Source organism: Nanorana parkeri, unplaced genomic scaffold (genome assembly GCF_000935625.1).
Source record: "Nanorana parkeri isolate BGI_ZX_2015 unplaced genomic scaffold, ASM93562v1 scaffold739, whole genome shotgun sequence".
NCBI classification, from domain to species: Eukaryota; Metazoa; Chordata; class Amphibia; order Anura; family Dicroglossidae; genus Nanorana; species Nanorana parkeri.
The window spans coordinates 237,226-255,959 of record NW_017307007.1 but is presented as its reverse complement, the minus strand read 5'-3'; the positions used below and the strand labels follow the sequence as shown (position 1 = coordinate 255,959).

At 38.6% G+C, this 18,734-nt stretch overlaps 1 protein-coding gene across 1 annotated transcript in view; it reads left to right on the top strand.

Annotated features, from left to right (window-relative positions):
- The window catches only part of MYO1E (myosin IE), a 139,380-nt gene that overhangs the window by 85,641 nt on the left and 35,005 nt on the right, over positions 1-18,734 (top strand). The window contains exons 12-18 of the mRNA XM_018564241.1: positions 62-148; positions 936-1,022; positions 2,003-2,170; positions 8,061-8,146; positions 13,529-13,610; positions 13,699-13,805; positions 14,629-14,727. Coding sequence (XP_018419743.1) covers positions 62-148; positions 936-1,022; positions 2,003-2,170; positions 8,061-8,146; positions 13,529-13,610; positions 13,699-13,805; positions 14,629-14,727 — 716 coding nt within the window. The remainder of the gene's footprint in view (positions 1-61; positions 149-935; positions 1,023-2,002; positions 2,171-8,060; positions 8,147-13,528; positions 13,611-13,698; positions 13,806-14,628; positions 14,728-18,734) is intronic.

Here is an 18,734-nt window from a genome sequence, read left to right as displayed (position 1 = left end):
ACTTATTGTAGCTCCAGTGGTACCCTGTACTCATCTGATTAACACATTTGTTTCTTTTCAGAAAAATGGTTTTGAGCAGTTCTGCATCAATTTTGTGAACGAAAAATTGCAACAAATATTTATAGAATTGACACTTAAAGCAGAACAGGTAAATCAGCTGACCTACTTTATTGCTTTCTGGAAAGTTAGCATGCTAACTGTGGTAAGGGCTAGTGTTAAAGGACTTAGAGTGCATAGAGGTTTATGGGTACTTGGCAGGGGATTGTAGCTTCTCTAGTCTAATAATATGTACTGAGCTGAATGGCATATGTAATTCTTGGGACAAAAATGCATATGGTTTTTTTATGGCTTTTACTGATACCCCCTCTCCTCCCTAGTGATCCAGCCAGGCTCTTCTGTATCCAACATAGTATGATCAAGGCCATACTGAGTAGGGCAGTGCAAAATATCTTTAATAGGTCTGAATACAGCAAACTGAATTCTGGTTGCATTAGTTTACCTTGCTTTCCACATAGCTATTGCACTTTGTGTTGGTGCTTAAAATCTATTAATAAAATGTAAAATAGTTCTGTATCATAAAATATGAAACAACAAAAACTTTATAAAACGAAAAAAAATGATTTTTCTAGCTATTGTTTATCACCAAAGGCAGGCAACCATGTCTAGTATAAAAGTATACACCATTTTGTCTTCCCTCATGTAGAGAAAACTCCTGGCAACAGCAAATCTATCTCTCCTTTTCAAATATTTGTTTTAACACCCATATGACTGGTTAGACGAAGATGTCAATTCTTTTATATTGTATTTCTCTCTTGTCATGTTGTAGGGTTTTTGACTGCCAAGGGTTAACCAGAAAGAAATATGAATTCTTTAGAGGCGTGTATTGCAGTAAAATAATGTTCATATTTTACAGTTTTCTTCACTTTAAATTGCAGGAAGAATATGTCCAGGAAGGCATTCGATGGACCCCAATAGAATACTTTAATAATAAGATTGTATGTGACCTTATTGAGAATAAAGTGGTAAGTGTATTGTTTGGTCTAGTTGTTGTTATTTTCTATTATTTCTATATTATATGTATTACTTTTGCCAAATTCTATGGCATAAGGCTCAATTGTGTTAACCGATTATCGTGTACTAATAATCTATGTTGTATGTATTATTTTTGCCAAATTCTATGACATTGGGCTTAAAGAGAATGTATAGTGAATTTGTGTAATTTTTTATTTCTTTATTATGGTCAGAGTGAAGCTTTAGGCTTCTTTTCATGTGTGTTTCCTTACACCTGCTGTAAAAAAGCTTTTTTTCATATTTCAATAGCACAATCTTGAATTTACACACACACAAATGAGTTAGAGTAGTGACTCGTGGCAATTACTTTTCCCTTTTTCTGATGTCTAAGTCCCATGCCTAAATTAGATAAACATGTAGAAAGGCAGGTTTTGTTGTGCTTTTTGGTTAGATAAGCCAGTGTGTCATGTATTAAATGTTTTTTTGTAAAACTAAGATTGTCTATATTTAATTAATAAATAGTGGCGTAGTGGTTAGCACTTCTGCCTTGCAGCATCTAGCCGGCCAAACAGCATGCAGCCGGTTTCCCGGCCAATCAGGAAGTCGGACAGCAGGTAATGGCCATCCTTCCGGCTTCCTGATTGGCCATGCTGATTGGCTGGGATGCAGGAATCCCGGCAAATCAGCATTGAACCAGCCAAACAGCCGGCTCGATGCTGATTGGCCGGGCAATCAAGAAGCTGGGCAGTGGGTAATAACACGCTGCCTTGACTTTCTGATTGCCCGGTAGCCGACTCCCTGCTACTGGAAGTATCGGTACTTGGTAGCGCCGAGTACCGAAATATAAATATCGGTTCTCATACTCTAAATCGAAAAACCGGTATCTGTACATCCCTAATCTTTCATTATGCAGTACAAATGGTACTGTAGAATAGTGTGTTTTCAGTATAACAGTCAGTGTTGATTTTGTGCCACTCTGTATACTTTTCAGAACCCACCAGGCATAATGAGTATTTTGGACGATGTATGTGCCACAATGCATGCAGTGGGAGAAGGAGCTGATCAGACACTTTTGCAAAAACTCCAGATGGCTGTGGGAACCCATGAACATTTTAATAGTTGGAACCAGGGCTTCATCATTCATCATTATGCTGGAAAGGTAAGCCTGAATTCTCTACACGAACATTCAAAAGGATGATTTACAACAATGGTTCAGCCTAGGCAGGCAGCCTTTTGGTATGTAATATGTTATATTTTAAACAACTGGGCTCAAAATTAAACCAACTGATTAACATACACTAAGGGAAAATGTACATCCAGATATGAGAAAAATAATTGTTTTATGATTGCTGAAATGTGAGATTCATTTCTAGAGCATACCCATTAATAGAATGCACATTTCTGAAAGTTAATTCTAAGTGGAATGTTTTTCAAAGTGGCATTGAATTTAGTCACCTGGGCTAGACATTTGTGGTATGTGCTCTTCTCTCTGCACTATAAGACACCTCACCCTGTGCAATGTGGAGGGGAGATGTTCTGAAGTCCTAAAACACTTCAGTCCCAGGGTGACAACACTGCTGCTCCGTAGATCCAGCAGGGTGAGTGAGCTTGTTCATCCTAGGACAGGAAATGTGCTACGGACAGGATTTCCAGGTATAAATAAAAGGAAAAAATATTGCAATTTAGGAATAGTAGGCTGCAATATTACGTTTTGTTCTTTGATATAGATGCACTTAAGTGACGGAAAGATGATTCCGGAATTGATTTCTATATTACTGTTTATGTATAATTATGGCAGTCACCAGCTACTTCCTTGGCAATCAGTTCTGGATTAATCAGAAAGCTTGCCGAGTCTCCCCATTACAAACTGAATTAATCCACCATTAATCTGTGTCATGTCTGCTTAGTCAGATTTTTTGCAGCGCCTTCATTTTTTCACACTGACGTCCGTATTCTAATAAACCTGCTGCACTGTTTATTTAATACTCCCTATGTGTATGCATTATGTTTTAATTGCCAAAGAATGTGCTGACAGATATTTACACTTTGCCTTGTTCACTTGTTTCCCTAGAATCACATTGTGGTTAACTGCAAAACTGGAAAGCAGGTTTCATTTTTATTAGCAGCATGGCCTTAAGTGAAAATTACAAATCAAAGCAATCTTGGAATTAAATTAGTGCCAAGAAATGAATTAAAGCTCTGTAAATGGTTGTTCGAATTGCTGGAATTAGTGGTGACACAGTGCTTAGAAATGGTGCTTAATGTACAGTTTACCTATGTATCAGATAATGATTCTGCCACGTTACTTTTAAAAGTTGAGCATACAACCTGTTAAACCAATAGTCATCATGACATTGGAGACATACCTAAAATAACAACACACACATGTAATGGTATGAAGATAATTCAGTCCATAGGTAAAATGTACAGTTTACCGATGTATCAGATAATGATGCTCCCACGCTACTTTTAAAAGTTGAGCATACAACCTGTTAAACCAATAGTCATCATGACATTGCAGACATACCTAAAATAACAACACATACATGTAATGGTATGAAGATAATTCAGTCCATTAAAGGTCACCTGCATATTAAGTTAAACCTAAAACCATAGTTGAAATACATACATGGGAATTGTCTTGCATATAAACTGTACTGCAGTTCCATTAACCCTTGTGATCCAGAAATCTCTGCCAGACAAAACTATCTGATCACTGACCTGACTTTTCTCCACTGCAGTAAAAGTGAAACTATAATGAATGGTTATGGGTCAGTTGTATTGAAATGTATTATTTTAGATTTTTAAGCTGATGTTTTATACATATTTTGTTTTACTATATTTATTCAATCCTACAAATTAGCCTTAAATCACCAATGACTCCAAGAGCACTACTGTTTAGCTAAGCAGGCAGCCAAGCAATCATTTTCTCTTTTTAGGCAGGCTGTCCTTACTTGAAATCTTGAATAAATCCATTGGATTAGCGAGGAGTCACAATTTTCTGCTTGGGCTACTGAGCTCTGTAACCAGCCATTTTTTCAGAAGAAAAAAACAAACTGAAAAACATGAATAAAGTAGCCTGTAAATCTCCACATGCTGGTAGGGCAAAAGACCACATTTTCTCAATTTGACATTTCATATTTACTTAAGAGAAAAATTATATTTAAAAAATGTTATAACATACATCGTTAGATTTGAGGAAAGGCTGTAATGCTCTTTTTTGGGGGTGGGTTGTTTACACCAGATGCCTTATTTTCAATAGGACCTATCGCCACCAATGCGTCTTGTTGCAGCATGTAGTGAATATTCCTCTGATACTTTTGGGTGCCATCACCTGCATTTTGCCTTCCACGCCAATTGAATAAAATATTTTAACACTATGCGCATCAGTGTGTATCAATACCCAGAACGGAAAGTACATGCATTTTGGGTGTGAACTGAACCTTAGACCTGAGAATGTACATGCTATTGAGGTTTGTTCATGCAAGGAAGAGCAAAGAGTCAACTGTTATATATGGTACTTTTCACTTTTATAGTCAAATTTAAGAAAACCCTCACTACATGGTTGTTATGGATTTCTATTCACGCAGCATGTCTAAAATGATTTAGAAAAATCGTTCTGAACTTTTAGATGTGTCTGTTAAGCAGGTATTTGAACAGAATGCAAGTTTCTCTTGCCAGTTTTAAATGGGAAACTCTGTCCCCATAGAAAAACTAGGGACACACTGAGCATCCTCTCATTAACATACAATGCTTCTTTAAACCTTTGTTGATCGAAAGTGTTCAAATCTAATTTACAACCAATACTGTAATGAGAAATGCCAACACAGTACAGACAAGATTCATTATAGTAACCTCCCCAGCCCTATTGTATTCCAGAGGAAAAATTCAGTGGGAATTACTAGAGAAAACAAGTAATATGTAATAATCACATTTTAATTTTCTTTTTAGAAAATGGCAGTGCGAACAGGAACATATAACAACCATAAGATAGTTATCCCAATTTGGCTGCAAATGAAGAAATACACTTTAGTACTCTCTGCTAGTCTTAATAATTTGAGGAAATAGCCTAAACAAATGTGCACAGGTTAGTAAAATTAGAAAAAAGGCAGAAATCCTTAGCTGTGTACTTGTTTCTGATCAGTAATTCATTTTATAGAAGCAAGGGGGATCAGAATTATTGCCAGACACCTACCATTTTAAGGCGAGGTCAGTAATGTCGGCCTCCATGTGTCTCTGGTGACTGGTTTCCTTTAAATAAAGGATTGGTGTATTGCTAGCTGAACCATTTCCTTAAAATGAATGAAATCATGCTTCGTTCATAGCCACTGACTGCATTACAAATACTGGTCTACAGTACTCAGTTGAAACTTGGCCCTATTGAATGGAAATGAGCCAAAACTGCCTAAAGGCTGGATTTCTCTTGGATAATGGAAAGGGTTATAAGTGTGAGGGCATGAATCGGTTTGATATTGAGTGTACAGTACTTTAATATTACCCAAAGATATGTTTAACATATTGGGGTGATGTATTTAATTTGAATAAATATAGATGTTAAAGGAGACCTACAGTGGGAAATTTGTCCATTCTCAACTTCCATTGCTGACCTCTCCTGAAAATGATTCTGTGACTGAAGTACTTTTGTTCTGGGTCAGCTAATACTTGAGTCAACTAGCATTTTAACCCAATATACACATTGGGGCATCCATATTTACTAGGAATTCTCAGATACCAGCGAGTACTTTTAGGTATATTAACCTTCCTGGCGGTATTCCCGAGTGTGGCTCGGGGTTAATTTTCTGTACCGTAAGCAGTAACCCCGAGCCACACTCGGGAATACAGTGTAGCGTCTCTTACCTTGTCCCTCGATCCGCACTGTGTCCTCCGGCCGATGCCGGCATCCGTCTTCCGGGTTCCGTCCCTTGGGAGTGTTCGTGTCGCAGGAGGGGGGCGGAAGCGGCAGGATTTTTGAAAGTAAAAAAAAAGAACGAAAAAAGGAAAGAAAAAAAAAATCAGACCGCCAGGGAGGTTAAGCACCAGAGATCGTTGATCCAGGGAATATCCATTTGCCTATGGGATCAGGAAGGAATTTTTTTTTCCACTGTTGGAGTAAATTGTCCCATGCTTTATAGGGGGGTTTTTTGCCTTCCATTAGTCTGTATTGTTTTAGAAAAAGTGTCACATGACCATAAACAAAAAGGTATGAGTAATTGGTATCTGAGAGGACAAGTATCGGTACTTGTAATTGGTCTGAAAAAATGGTGTCGGTGCATCCCTAATCAATAAAACAAAAAGATATAATATATATCTATAATCAAATCATACAGGAGCCCCATAGCCAATGCTCCTTAAAAATAACAGCTGCCTCCTAACCTTAGAATTTGTTTTCTCTAGTCTTGGAGCTGGAAAAGTATCTGTACTTGTACCAACACGGTACTTGGTATCTGTGCATCCCTAATATTTACTCATTATCTATGCAGTCTCTGCTTTCTGATTGGCATTGTTACTTAATGATTGTGCTCTTGCTCACAATGCCTGTCTATCAGTCTGCTGATCCACTGAAATAAATGCATTCTTTTTTTTGTGGTGGTTATCTTGTCTCAACAGATTAGGTCAGGGGTAGGCAACCTTGGCTCTCTAGCTGGGCTGAAATGACAAATCCCATAAGGCATTGCAAGCCACAGGCAGGACTCCCGGAGGCAGAAGCATAATGGGATTTGTAGTTTCAGCACAGTTGGAGAGCCAAGGTTGCCTACCCCTGGTTTAGGCAGAAAGATTGGTTAATTGTAGTGAAATACAGAGCCCCCTCTAGTGGCAAGTTTAATGATCTATATAATAAAATATGTAAGAGAAAGTATTTAAAAATGTGAGTCACATAAAAAAAAGTATTGCACCGCTCCTCCACCGCACACAAGCAGGGGGAAACCAGGCGCTCACCAGCTGGAGCTCGCCCTCACTCCCACATTAGCTGCCGTCAAAACAATGAAACATTTGCCCGCACTCCATGTGTCGCTGGAAAGTTAATTTTATCAAAATCAGACAGTTACACAAAGTCATGCCTCAGGTCCACCCCACTATCGCATTTTACCCAATCCTGGGCTTAATCATAGACTCTACAATTAAGCCCATGATTGGGTGAAACACATTAGTGGTGCAGAACTTTGTGTAATTGTGACTTTAATAAAAAGAAGTTTCCAGCAACACATGGAGTGCGGCTGGATGTTTTATTGTTTTGACGTCACATAAAAATGACTTTAATTTAAACACTGCAATAGCACAATATAGGTGATACCTTTATGTAAATGTATACTTTCCCTTTCATTTCCAGCCACAGTATTTATTGAATCGCCAATAGACTGTGCCGAGATCAGAGGATCAGGCACTTCACAAGGTAGAGATGGTCACTATGTAGTAGACGTCTCTGACACTGTGACGTGTTACATATAGATACCCAATGCCTGTAAGCTTTCATAATTCTATTACTATATTCACCTTATGAAGTAACTCATGTCTTCTCATTGAATGGTGTCATTGTCTGACCTACAATGTTAGGAAGTAGAATTAAGGAGCGATTGTTTTTTTGCTGTTCTTGCCTGACAATGCCGTTTTATTTGTTTAGTCCCCACCTGCATCCTCTTTGGTTCTGCGATATTGTTCAAACCTTTTCAAAATAAGCTCCAGTTGGTAATAAAATGCAGTCCAGATTCTGATATCTGAAAAGGAAATCGGTCCCTTTTTGTTATGTTAACCTTATTTAGCAATGTTCATTCTCAGGCTGCAAAAGTAAGTGGACCTGAGCCATAAGAGAATATGTACAGTTGAAGGCAAATCTGGGATAATATTACTGGTTTTATAAATATATATCTGTGTTTGTATGCGTTAGCTCGAGGGTCAAGGGCAGAAAGCATTTTCTTCTTTAGGATCTGCTATCAAGTTTGGGTAACCCAAGATGGATCTAGATTTGGATCTGTGCCTTTCTTCACTGAATCTCACTGATTTGGCAAATTCCATTTTGCTGGCATAAAAGTAACATTCGTTTTGTTTTTCAGGTGTCTTATGACATGGACGGATTCTGTGAAAGAAACAGGGACGTCCTTTTCACTGATCTCATTGAATTGATGCAAAGTAGTCAATTGTAAGTACTGTCTGTCCAATATATCTCTACTATGCTGTTGTAGTTAAGTGCAAGAAAATGCTAGGATGATAGAAGTTAGGGCAGGTAGACCTTGTACTTGGTTCTTCTAATGATGATGTTTTCAGAGTGGGTATGTCAAAACTCATGCATGGGGACATCAGTGTGTAAAATGTTAAATTAAATGAGGCTCCAGTTGATAAAAACACTTCCTTATGTAAGTTTGCTGCTCAGTGTCTCAGGAAATGTTTTAGGGCAACTTTTTATCCTTTTGTTTGCTCAATTTAAATTGTTTGACTTAAAGGTGATTTCCGGGTAACGTTTTCAGTTACCCTTGCAGTGGGGCTGCCCCCGCACTGCAAGGATTAACTGCTCATTTTTGTCTCCAGGAAGAAAAATAAAATGGTTATACTCCCCCAATCCTCTGCACCGGCTTGCTCTTAGACCACTCCTTCCAGCCTTGCTTTCCTCCGATGCAGCAGTCTAAGGTCCCTGAGTCATCAGGTTCTATACACAGTGTATAGGGCATGAGGACAATGAGGGATATACTATCACTGCAACATAGGAGGCGACAGGCAGGAGGGAACACTGTCACAGTTGGCCGCTCGGAGTATAACTTTTGTTTTCTTACCTAGACCAAAATGAGCAGTTAACCCTTGCAGTACAGGGATATTCTCACTGCAAGGGTTAAAAAAAAATTGCCCGGAGTGTTCTTTAAAGCCAAACTCCAGGCAGCCAGTTAAATACACAGATAAATACATATATGAAGTACAGAAAGACAGTACATTCATAGAAATACATATATGAGAGCTGTTTTATCAGCCAAAAGATTTGTATTTCTGTCCATTCAGTCAGGAGATTTATACAGCACAGACTGCAATTTCACGCTCACTTACATGTGTAATCCTTATACCCACTCTGAGACTGCAGAGTAAAATGGAGAAGAAACACACTGATGAGCTCATCTTTCACTTGTCTCTCTTTCTATCCGCATGCATTGCAACAGGCTCTCTTTGCTGCGTCTCCCTCCTGTTTTCCAAGCTTTAATCTATAGGGACTGCATAACACTAATACCAAGTCAAAATGTACTTGCACTGCTTGCAAAAATTCCATTTAAGGATGCAATGATGATTAAAGAACAACATTAATGTGTGTCTTTATCTGCCTGCAGTTCAGCTTTAAACTAGACTACATCTGTAGCCACAATCAAAACACGCACATTGTGCTTCCCTAATCATCCATCCCATCACCAGCCAAATCAAAGTTCAAGGAAATTAGTTAGCAGCTGTTTGAAAATAACTTGCTGAAGAGAAATTGAAATGCTGCATTGTTGCTCTCTTCTTTTTTTCTGTTCCTGGTCCTTCTCATAGCTTCAGCTATATCCGGCTATTCTTTACAAGGCTACTCACTCTGAGAAGGCTCTATTACATTGTAAATGAGAAATTCTAGAAAGGGAAGGGAGTGTGAGGCAAGTGGGTGGCACCACACCCCCAATTAGTATAAGAAACAAAAAGAAAAAAATGGCTACAAACGAGTCTGGGGCTTTTAAGGTGCCACAAAGTACAATTACCAGTATGCTAATAATAAAATTATTTTATTCATAACAAATGTAAAGCATGATTAAGAAAATGTAGGCCATTGCAAGAATTTACACATAGCAAATATGGAACAAAAAACCCGTATATGTATCTTGGCCATATTCCTCAGGCTTGAGCAGATTGAGTTTTCAATAGGTTCTACGCATTTTGCAAATGCTTCTTCAGGAAACTTTTTATGGAAATCTATGATTCAACAAATCATATATATATATATATATCATACATATCCCTTTTTTATAACAGATTACATTATATTTATTTGGGCAACATTTCCTCTCATTATATAACAATGTATACCTTATCATTCTATGTATGAGATATGAAACCATAAAAAGTATAGAGAGATGGTGCTAAAAAGATAAAGGATAATCAGAAAATTTACCCCCAAATTGCTATGTGATCAGGTATGCAGCCAAAAGCGAGCTCCAGACGAAAGGGGGTGTGAGCAGTTCCACCCGTGTAGTGGCTTTCTGGGCCAGACCAGGGACAGGTTCAGTAGATGCCGCAATCAAACGAGAGAGAGAGAGAGAGATTCTTAATCATGTTTTAAATTTGTTATGAATAAAATAAGTTTTTTATTAGCATACTGGTAATTGTAGTTTTTGTGGCACCTTTAAAGCCCCAGGCTCGTTTGTAGCCATTTTTTTTCTTTTTGTTTCTACTACCTTGTATGCTTACCAGTCTTATTAATAATGTGGAAACTAACATACTGAAAATGCCATGGCTTAGCTTTTTCCAGTATCCAACCCAAAACTTTTGGTCCCAAGGTTTCTTCTGCAGTGTACAAAGCAGTTACTTGCTCTTACTCTATGAACTTAATGCTTAAAATCAGACAAAATGCCCCCCAAAAAAGGATATCAGGAGTTTTCTAGAGGAGAGTAGAAGTATGATCATGTACTAATCAGCCAAAGCTCAAGAATCCCATCCACTATAATGGTCTTTTCTGTACTGCCTGTTTCTGGATGAATCACCTCACTGTTCACCCAGTCTACACAATAAATGAATGAATAAAATAAACTTTTGAAACTGTTGTCCCCCTGAAGATAACATGATGCTGGTGGTGTCTACTGAAAGTACATTTAAATGAACACTCCGGCAATATTGGGGCTTCAGGTTTATGCTTGTCTTTTACCAAAAACACTTCCTTCAATTTTCAAATTATACCTATATGTTTAACTGTCGTCAGAGATCTAAGGCCAGACTGTCGCAGTACTCCATGAACAGAAGCATTCTACATTTCAAAGGTCCAATATAAACATGACATTTTTGCTCCATCCACCCTAAAATGACCAGATCAGACAATTGCTCTCTCCTTAAGAGACCAATTTATTTTATCTCATGTAGCACTGGTCTCCTTCATTTAAAATTCCAGGCAGGACACTATCTGCATGGCGTTTGCATGTTCTATATGTACTTGGATCGGTTTAATCTAAGGTGCTCTAGCTAAGATAGGGACCAGGGATGCACCGATACTTTTCAGATACCAATGCCGATACTTGGCATTTTCATGAAAACTACTCACACGGTTGCAGCTGCTACTGGGCCCTGGAGCTCCAACACTGTCCTGAAATCATTAGTCTGTATTGTTTTAGAAAAATTGTCACATGACAATAAACAAAAAGGTATCAGTACTTATACTCGTAAGTACTTGGGCAAGTATTAGTATTTGTACTTGCAAAAATGGTATCGGTGCATCACTTTATTTATATATAGAAAAACAAAATCATACATTAAAACAGAGATGTACAAATCCCAGGAGCTCCGTGTGCTCCTTACAAATGACAGCTGCCTCCTAACTTTTTAATTTTTCTCTAGTTTAGTCATGGAGCTGGAAAAGTATCTGTACTTGTACTGAGTACGTTACTTGGTATCGGTGCATCCCTAATAGGGACCTTGGATTGTTCCATGAGGGCAGGGACTGATGTGAATATACAGTGTGTAAAGCCCTGCGTAAATTGTCAGCACTATAGTTTATGATAATAATAGTACAAGTGGGATAGCATGTGACTCACCATAATTGTATGTTGATGTTTGTTTGCCAATGAATAAATAATGGAAGAATAGTGGAAGTAGAAGCGGTAATGTATTTTACTGTTATCTGTGATCCCCAACCAGCAACTTATGAGGCCCATATGAGCTGCTAAGCAGGTGCTGAGTTTTGCATCATCTCACCGTATCACATATTTGCCTGTTGTGCATGTCAAATTAACAATTAGCAATTCCAAGACAGCATATATTTTTTGAAGTAAAGCTTGTCTACATACACCTTAGAAATGTTTTACCTGTGCAGCCAGTCTTGTAGATCAAGCACCCCAGCCAGACAGCACGGCCAGGTCCTGGACTTCTCTGCAGACCATATTTCAGCAAAGCAAAATAGCCAGGCCTTGAACACACCCCAGCCTGGGACTGGTCATTGCAGCAGCAGCAACACATTATTGAGGGCATCCCTGTGTTCTCTTGGTTTTCTTCTTTAAATCTGCATTTAATATTAATGGGCGGCATTACACAACGCCTGAGAAGAATTGCAAAGATGTTTCCTCTGAAATGTACAAGTGAGATTGTATGAAATAAGAACCGCCTGCTTTTCACAGTGAGCGTAGCTGGCAGTCTTCACATCTGAGCAGCCTTCATATGACAGGCTTTTTCCGAGTGCATGCTGCAGAAAACCACAATCTAGGGAAGAAATAGTAGTTATGGTCTCTAAATAGCCCAAGAGGTTATTTTTCCCAACAAAAGCTTTTTTTAAAATGACTGGTTCTGACTATGGGGTGCCAGAAATGTAAGGAATACTTAGTGTAAGAGCTTTTCAGAACCTGAGGTTTTCCCACAAGCTAATCTTTGATGACAGTGCGTGGCTGTTATTTATGTCTGTGTATGGTACCATTTTTTTTCATGGTTTGGACTTCCTAGCAGTTAAGCATTTTGATTACAGCTGCATTTGTGGGGGAGGGGTTAAATAAAAATGATTATGCACGATTATAAGATTGTTATGAGGTAATTACAAATGTACCCTGTATACTTCTGCTTCATGAAACTCTACTCAGTTTGTGGCAAGTTTATACAAGAAACGACTGTCATTATTTTAATTGTGCTTGTTTAACTAGTTCCCATACTTAAGAAACATGAAATGGCAATTTGTACAGAATAATTAGCATTTTTCTCTGCATTTCTGGGTTGAAGGATAGCGTTACAGACTAAATACATAATGTATGAGCTATGGAAACCACAGGAAAGAGATACTCTGGTGGAGCAGCTACAATGTGTGAATACAGCTATGGAGCACTGCCTTAATATTAATGGAAGTAACCATTTAGTACGAGGTGAATCCTTATGAGCTCACATGTGTTGACAGCAGCAGATGCTTAGGGGCATGTGTTGTTTAGCTCAAGGTTACTCTGTTTTCTAGTAGGGAGCTAAATAAATCGATAAAAATAATATAAGAATTAATAAGGTGAAATCTTTCATTCTGGTATCATGGCTTAAATCTAGATTATTTAATTTGAAAAATTGTATTTATATACCATTCCCTTTTTCTGGAAATCATTGAATAAGTCACATCAGTTCTTTCCTCCAGCATGAAGTTCAAACAGTTTTGAAACTCAATCTAACAAGAGTTTTCTGTCCCTGATGGGAATTGGGAACGTAGGACCCCACTTCAGCTGGAGTCTTACAATGTTAATGTCTGAGCTACTGTGCCTTGAATGCACTGTTACCTTGAATACTAGGAAGAGCACTTTGGACCCTAAATTGGATCTTTTTGCATTCATTATTTCACTTTATATTTTAGGCCTTTCATTAAGGCTTTGTTTCCAGAAAATCTTCAAGCAGAAAAGAAGGGGCGTCCTACTACTGCAAGCAGTAAGATCAAGGTAAGTTTCAAAAATGTATATACATTCATCTGGTAAATGGATTGGTCACATTTTTGTCAAATCATATTTAATATGTTAATTTTCACAGAAACAAGCAAATGACTTGGTGAATACATTGATGAAATGTACACCTCATTATATCCGGTGCATCAAACCAAATGAGACCAAGAAACCCAGAGACTGGGAGGAAAACAGGTATGTGTGATGTAATAAAATATGGGAGGCTTCTGAAAAGGCTCTTGATGATAGCTGATTAGTGTCATCATTGGGCCTGGAATAGAAATTAATGTTTGTGACTGAGTATTTGTATTCTGATATATCCTATTGGCTACCCAACTTTCATTAACTATTTTAGGTAAAAAAAGGATGTAGCATTAGCATAATAGTTTGAATCTCGTCTCAGATGGTACGCTGCCTGTGGTCACACAGTGCAAATTACATATTTTACTCTTGAAACTCTTAAGTGTGTGTGTGTGTGTGTGTGTGTGTGTGTGTGTGTATTTATTTGCCGCCTATTTGCTGCTTGCTTTGGGTTATACTTTGGGTCTGCTTTAGGGGGCTCTTTCCTGAAGCAAAATACTTAGAGCACATCTATGCATGTATGCAAGTTAGCCATTGTTTTAAATATTGATAGTTCACATCTACATTATGCATTGAGGCTTGCCTTAGGGCCTGTTAATGACAGTAGCAGCACGTGAAAAGCATGATTGTAAATAACGCATATAAAAATGGATGGAAGTGTGCCTGGAAAGGTGTAAATCAAGCCCTAGACTAATGAAAATTCATAGGCAATATACTAGTTCTGGACAGCAAAGCTTAACACATTCACTGGGTCATTGTTTTGGAACCAGAATTAGACAGATCAGGTGTCTGTCTCTAGACAAAGTCCCTTTTAAAGAATCTTTCCTAACTGGAAAGCTCCGTAATAGGACACCGGGAAATCCTTCTGTATATTTTGCTATAACCCTAACCTTTTAAGAATGTCTCACCACTGGCTTCTAAATTTTTTTCTCTCCAGGGTCAAACATCAAGTAGAATATTTAGAGTTGAAGGAAAACATCCGCGTACGCAGAGCAGGATATGCTTACAGGAGGGTGTTTAAGAAATTCCTGCAAAGGTGAGGATGACATTGTCCTGTTAACTTTCCTTATATTCTGCTTGTAGCAAACTCTGCTTTTCACTGAAAAGTTTTTCTTGTGAGATTAAAGATAAGTATAGTTTTACTCCTCAACTGCCACTAGTATTATCCAATACAACAACATTATTAAATAATGAAAGAATGAATAGTTTTGGGGGAGATATTTTATAAAAATGTGTATACTGTATATAAAAGTCTCATTGTTGGGGACAGTTTGCAATTTACAATTTAGCTTTTAAGTGTATAGCAAAAGTATTTTGTGCTTGGTAACCCGCCTCCACTTCTTTCTCTTATTATTGCTGATCTGTTAGTATATGCCATTATTTCTGTTGGTTGCATGTGGGAACGATATCACTTTGGGATTTTACAAGGGTATCTAACTGACACTTGAGACCTCAGAGCAATGCTTGATGAGCTCAACATAATATATATATATGCACTGGCTCTGGAGTCAAGGAAGTCCTTTATTATCATCTTTTGGAAGATTCTCACAGCAGTCAGTCTGTTAGGCTGGAGAGGAGTCCTGGGCACCCTGTCAGTGCAGGGGATTTGGTGGTCGGAAAATCTTGTGTCCGGAAAAACATCCTGATGGTTCAGGCGATTTGCTGTCTCTTCAGTGTTGGATGAACGTGTTGGAGTGGCATCTAATCCGGTTTAATCAGAAAAAGCCACATTGGTGTACATTAACTAGGGAGGAACCAGATGTCTTGCTGCAGCAAGAGAGGTAGAGCAAATCCTGTCCTGAGCTGAACTGCACGTTCCATTGTCAGTCATGTACATTCCAGACGTACACAATTAGCAGACAAATTTCCTCAGCCATCAGTACCTGGACCCGGGAGAGTGTACAGCTGGAGGTGTTCGTGGGCCTGTGTCACAGTTGGGAGGCACCGGATGTGAACCTCCTGACCTCAAGGTTGTAGTTGTAAAACGGACAGGTTTGTATCCGGGTGCAGTGATCCACTGGTGGTTTCGAAGAATCTGCACACCCTGATCTATGCCTTTCCTTTCCTGAAACGTCTTCTCCATAAGATCAAGTCGGAAGGCATTCTGGTGATCCTCATTGCTCCAGAGTCACCCAAATTGATGTTGTACAGCAACCCGGCAAGACATCAATCGAATCTGAATCTGGTTATCTCTGCACTACATAAAGTGTAATTTAAACCCATTAGAGACATTCTTCTCCGCACTCTCACCCAGTAGGGTGGCCAGGCCTGGAACTGCATTATGCTGAAAGGTGAAGGTATTGCCCACATTCTTAATTTTACATGAAAACCCCATTTAAAGCCTGATTACAATAAATGAATTACATACTAAAATCAGGTGCTGTTGGCAAAAAATATTTTAACTCTAAATGGTCCCAACAGCATAAACACTGGAAGGCAATTAGAACTCTCTCCCAATACACAATAAATCAGGTTTAGTGTGGTGCAACCCTGTAAGTCACTGACATCATTCATGTCCTCAAAGCCATAGTAAAATGAATAGGTTGTGTAGAGGAACTGGCAGAACTGGAAATGTGTGTTTCTCTATTTGCTGTTAATTCTTTTGTCAGCTTCCTGGCAGCACTGAGTAATCGGAGGTTTAGGTAGACATTTCTGTGCAGTATTTGTTATTTGCATGCAAAGATCACAGTGAATGACCATTGTGTTTTTTTTTCATGTACACCTTGGAAGTATAAACCCTTTTTGTGTACACTGTCCTGGATAAGTTCTAAATGTCTAATGCATATAAGGATCTTGCAGTGTTACTTCTCAGTAAAACATGCCTCTAGTTGAAGCCCTGTATTATTCCTTTTGTGACCACAGATTATTGAAGCCGAGACGTCAGATCTAAATTTCGCAAAGTCAGACATATTTATTTGGTACATGACACTGCTCTTGTATTTGCAGGCTGAATGCTTAGTTGTTGACTGGAACCTCTAGCCTGCATGCGATCATTATGTCATTACTGCTATAGCGACCATATTACCGCTAACCATTCTGGTTCCCATTTCAATGGGTGCCGCACTTTAGACTTACGTGAGAAAGTAGCTCATGTAGCAGATTCTACTACAGGCGTACTGCATTTTGTACCTGCATGTTTGTGCGTGTTTTAATACGTGTCCAAACATGGGAAAGTCTAGTGTGTATCCCACCACACTTCTGACCGCTATACCCCTTAATATTGGGTGCTGAAGTGATGACAGATGGTGCCGCCAGCAGTTCTTTCCTTTCCTGAAACGTCTTCTCCATAAGATCAAGTCGGAAGGCATTCTGGTGATCCTCATTGCTCCAGAGTCACCCAAATTGATGTTGTACAGCAACCCGGCAAGACATCAATCGAATCTGAATCTGGTTATCTCTGCACTACATAAAGTGTAATTTAAACCCATTAGAGACATTCTTCTCCGCACTCTCACCCAGTAGGGTGGCCAGGCCTGGAACTGCATTATGCTGAAAGGTGAAGGTATTGCCCACATTCTTAATTTTACATGAAAACCCCATTTAAAGCCTGATTACAATAAATGAATTACATACTAAAATCAGGTGCTGTTGGCAAAAAATATTTTAACTCTAAATGGTCCCAACAGCATAAACACTGGAAGGCAATTAGAACTCTCTCCCAATACACAATAAATCAGGTTTAGTGTGGTGCAACCCTGTAAGTCACTGACATCATTCATGTCCTCAAAGCCATAGTAAAATGAATAGGTTGTGTAGAGGAACTGGCAGAACTGGAAATGTGTGTTTCTCTATTTGCTGTTAATTCTTTTGTCAGCTTCCTGGCAGCACTGAGTAATCGGAGGTTTAGGTAGACATTTCTGTGCAGTATTTGTTATTTGCATGCAAAGATCACAGTGAATGACCATTGTGTTTTTTTTTCATGTACACCTTGGAAGTATAAACCCTTTTTGTGTACACTGTCCTGGATAAGTTCTAAATGTCTAATGCATATAAGGATCTTGCAGTGTTACTTCTCAGTAAAACATGCCTCTAGTTGAAGCCCTGTATTATTCCTTTTGTGACCACAGATTATTGAAGCCGAGACGTCAGATCTAAATTTCGCAAAGTCAGACATATTTATTTGGTACATGACACTGCTCTTGTATTTGCAGGCTGAATGCTTAGTTGTTGACTGGAACCTCTAGCCTGCATGCGATCATTATGTCATTACTGCTATAGCGACCATATTACCGCTAACCATTCTGGTTCCCATTTCAATGGGTGCCGCACTTTAGACTTACGTGAGAAAGTAGCTCATGTAGCAGATTCTACTACAGGCGTACTGCATTTTGTACCTGCATGTTTGTGCGTGTTTTAATACGTGTCCAAACATGGGAAAGTCTAGTGTGTATCCCACCACACTTCTGACCGCTATACCCCTTAATATTGGGTGCTGAAGTGATGACAGATGGTGCCGCCAGCAGTGTTTTGTTTTATTAAGCAAAAAAAAAAAAAAAAAAGGGAACTGAAAATGCTGGCTGAATGGTTGTCACAGAGAAAATATTGAAGCCAATTAATCAAAGTTTCTGTTATATAGATAAGAATTCCAGCAATTCCCTGACTTCTCTGGCTTTTAAGAAGGAAAGCTGCAGCAGCCTCTATATTTATTTCAGTATTGGGTTCAAAGAACATGTTGATTGTGCTATAAAAAGTGACCTTTGAAATTATAACGCCTTTGTATGTGGAAAAATATCAGCCATGTTTGATAAGCGAAGTTTACAAGCCCGGTAGATAATAAAATTGAGTTTTATGACTGTTAATGCAGTGTATGTGTCTGATATATTAGGATATGACTTCAGCTCACACAGCAGGCTGCAAAACTAAGCTACATGTTTATGATTTGCTGTAGGCTTGTATTAGTACTCACTATTACCCTAGTAGCCCTGCCCTCCAATTCTAACGAAAATATTACGATAGGCCTGTATATAAAAGTGAACTGTGATATTGCTTGTCTCTGCACAGTTCAGAACATATCTAATAATGGCATATCTATTTTAAAGCTTT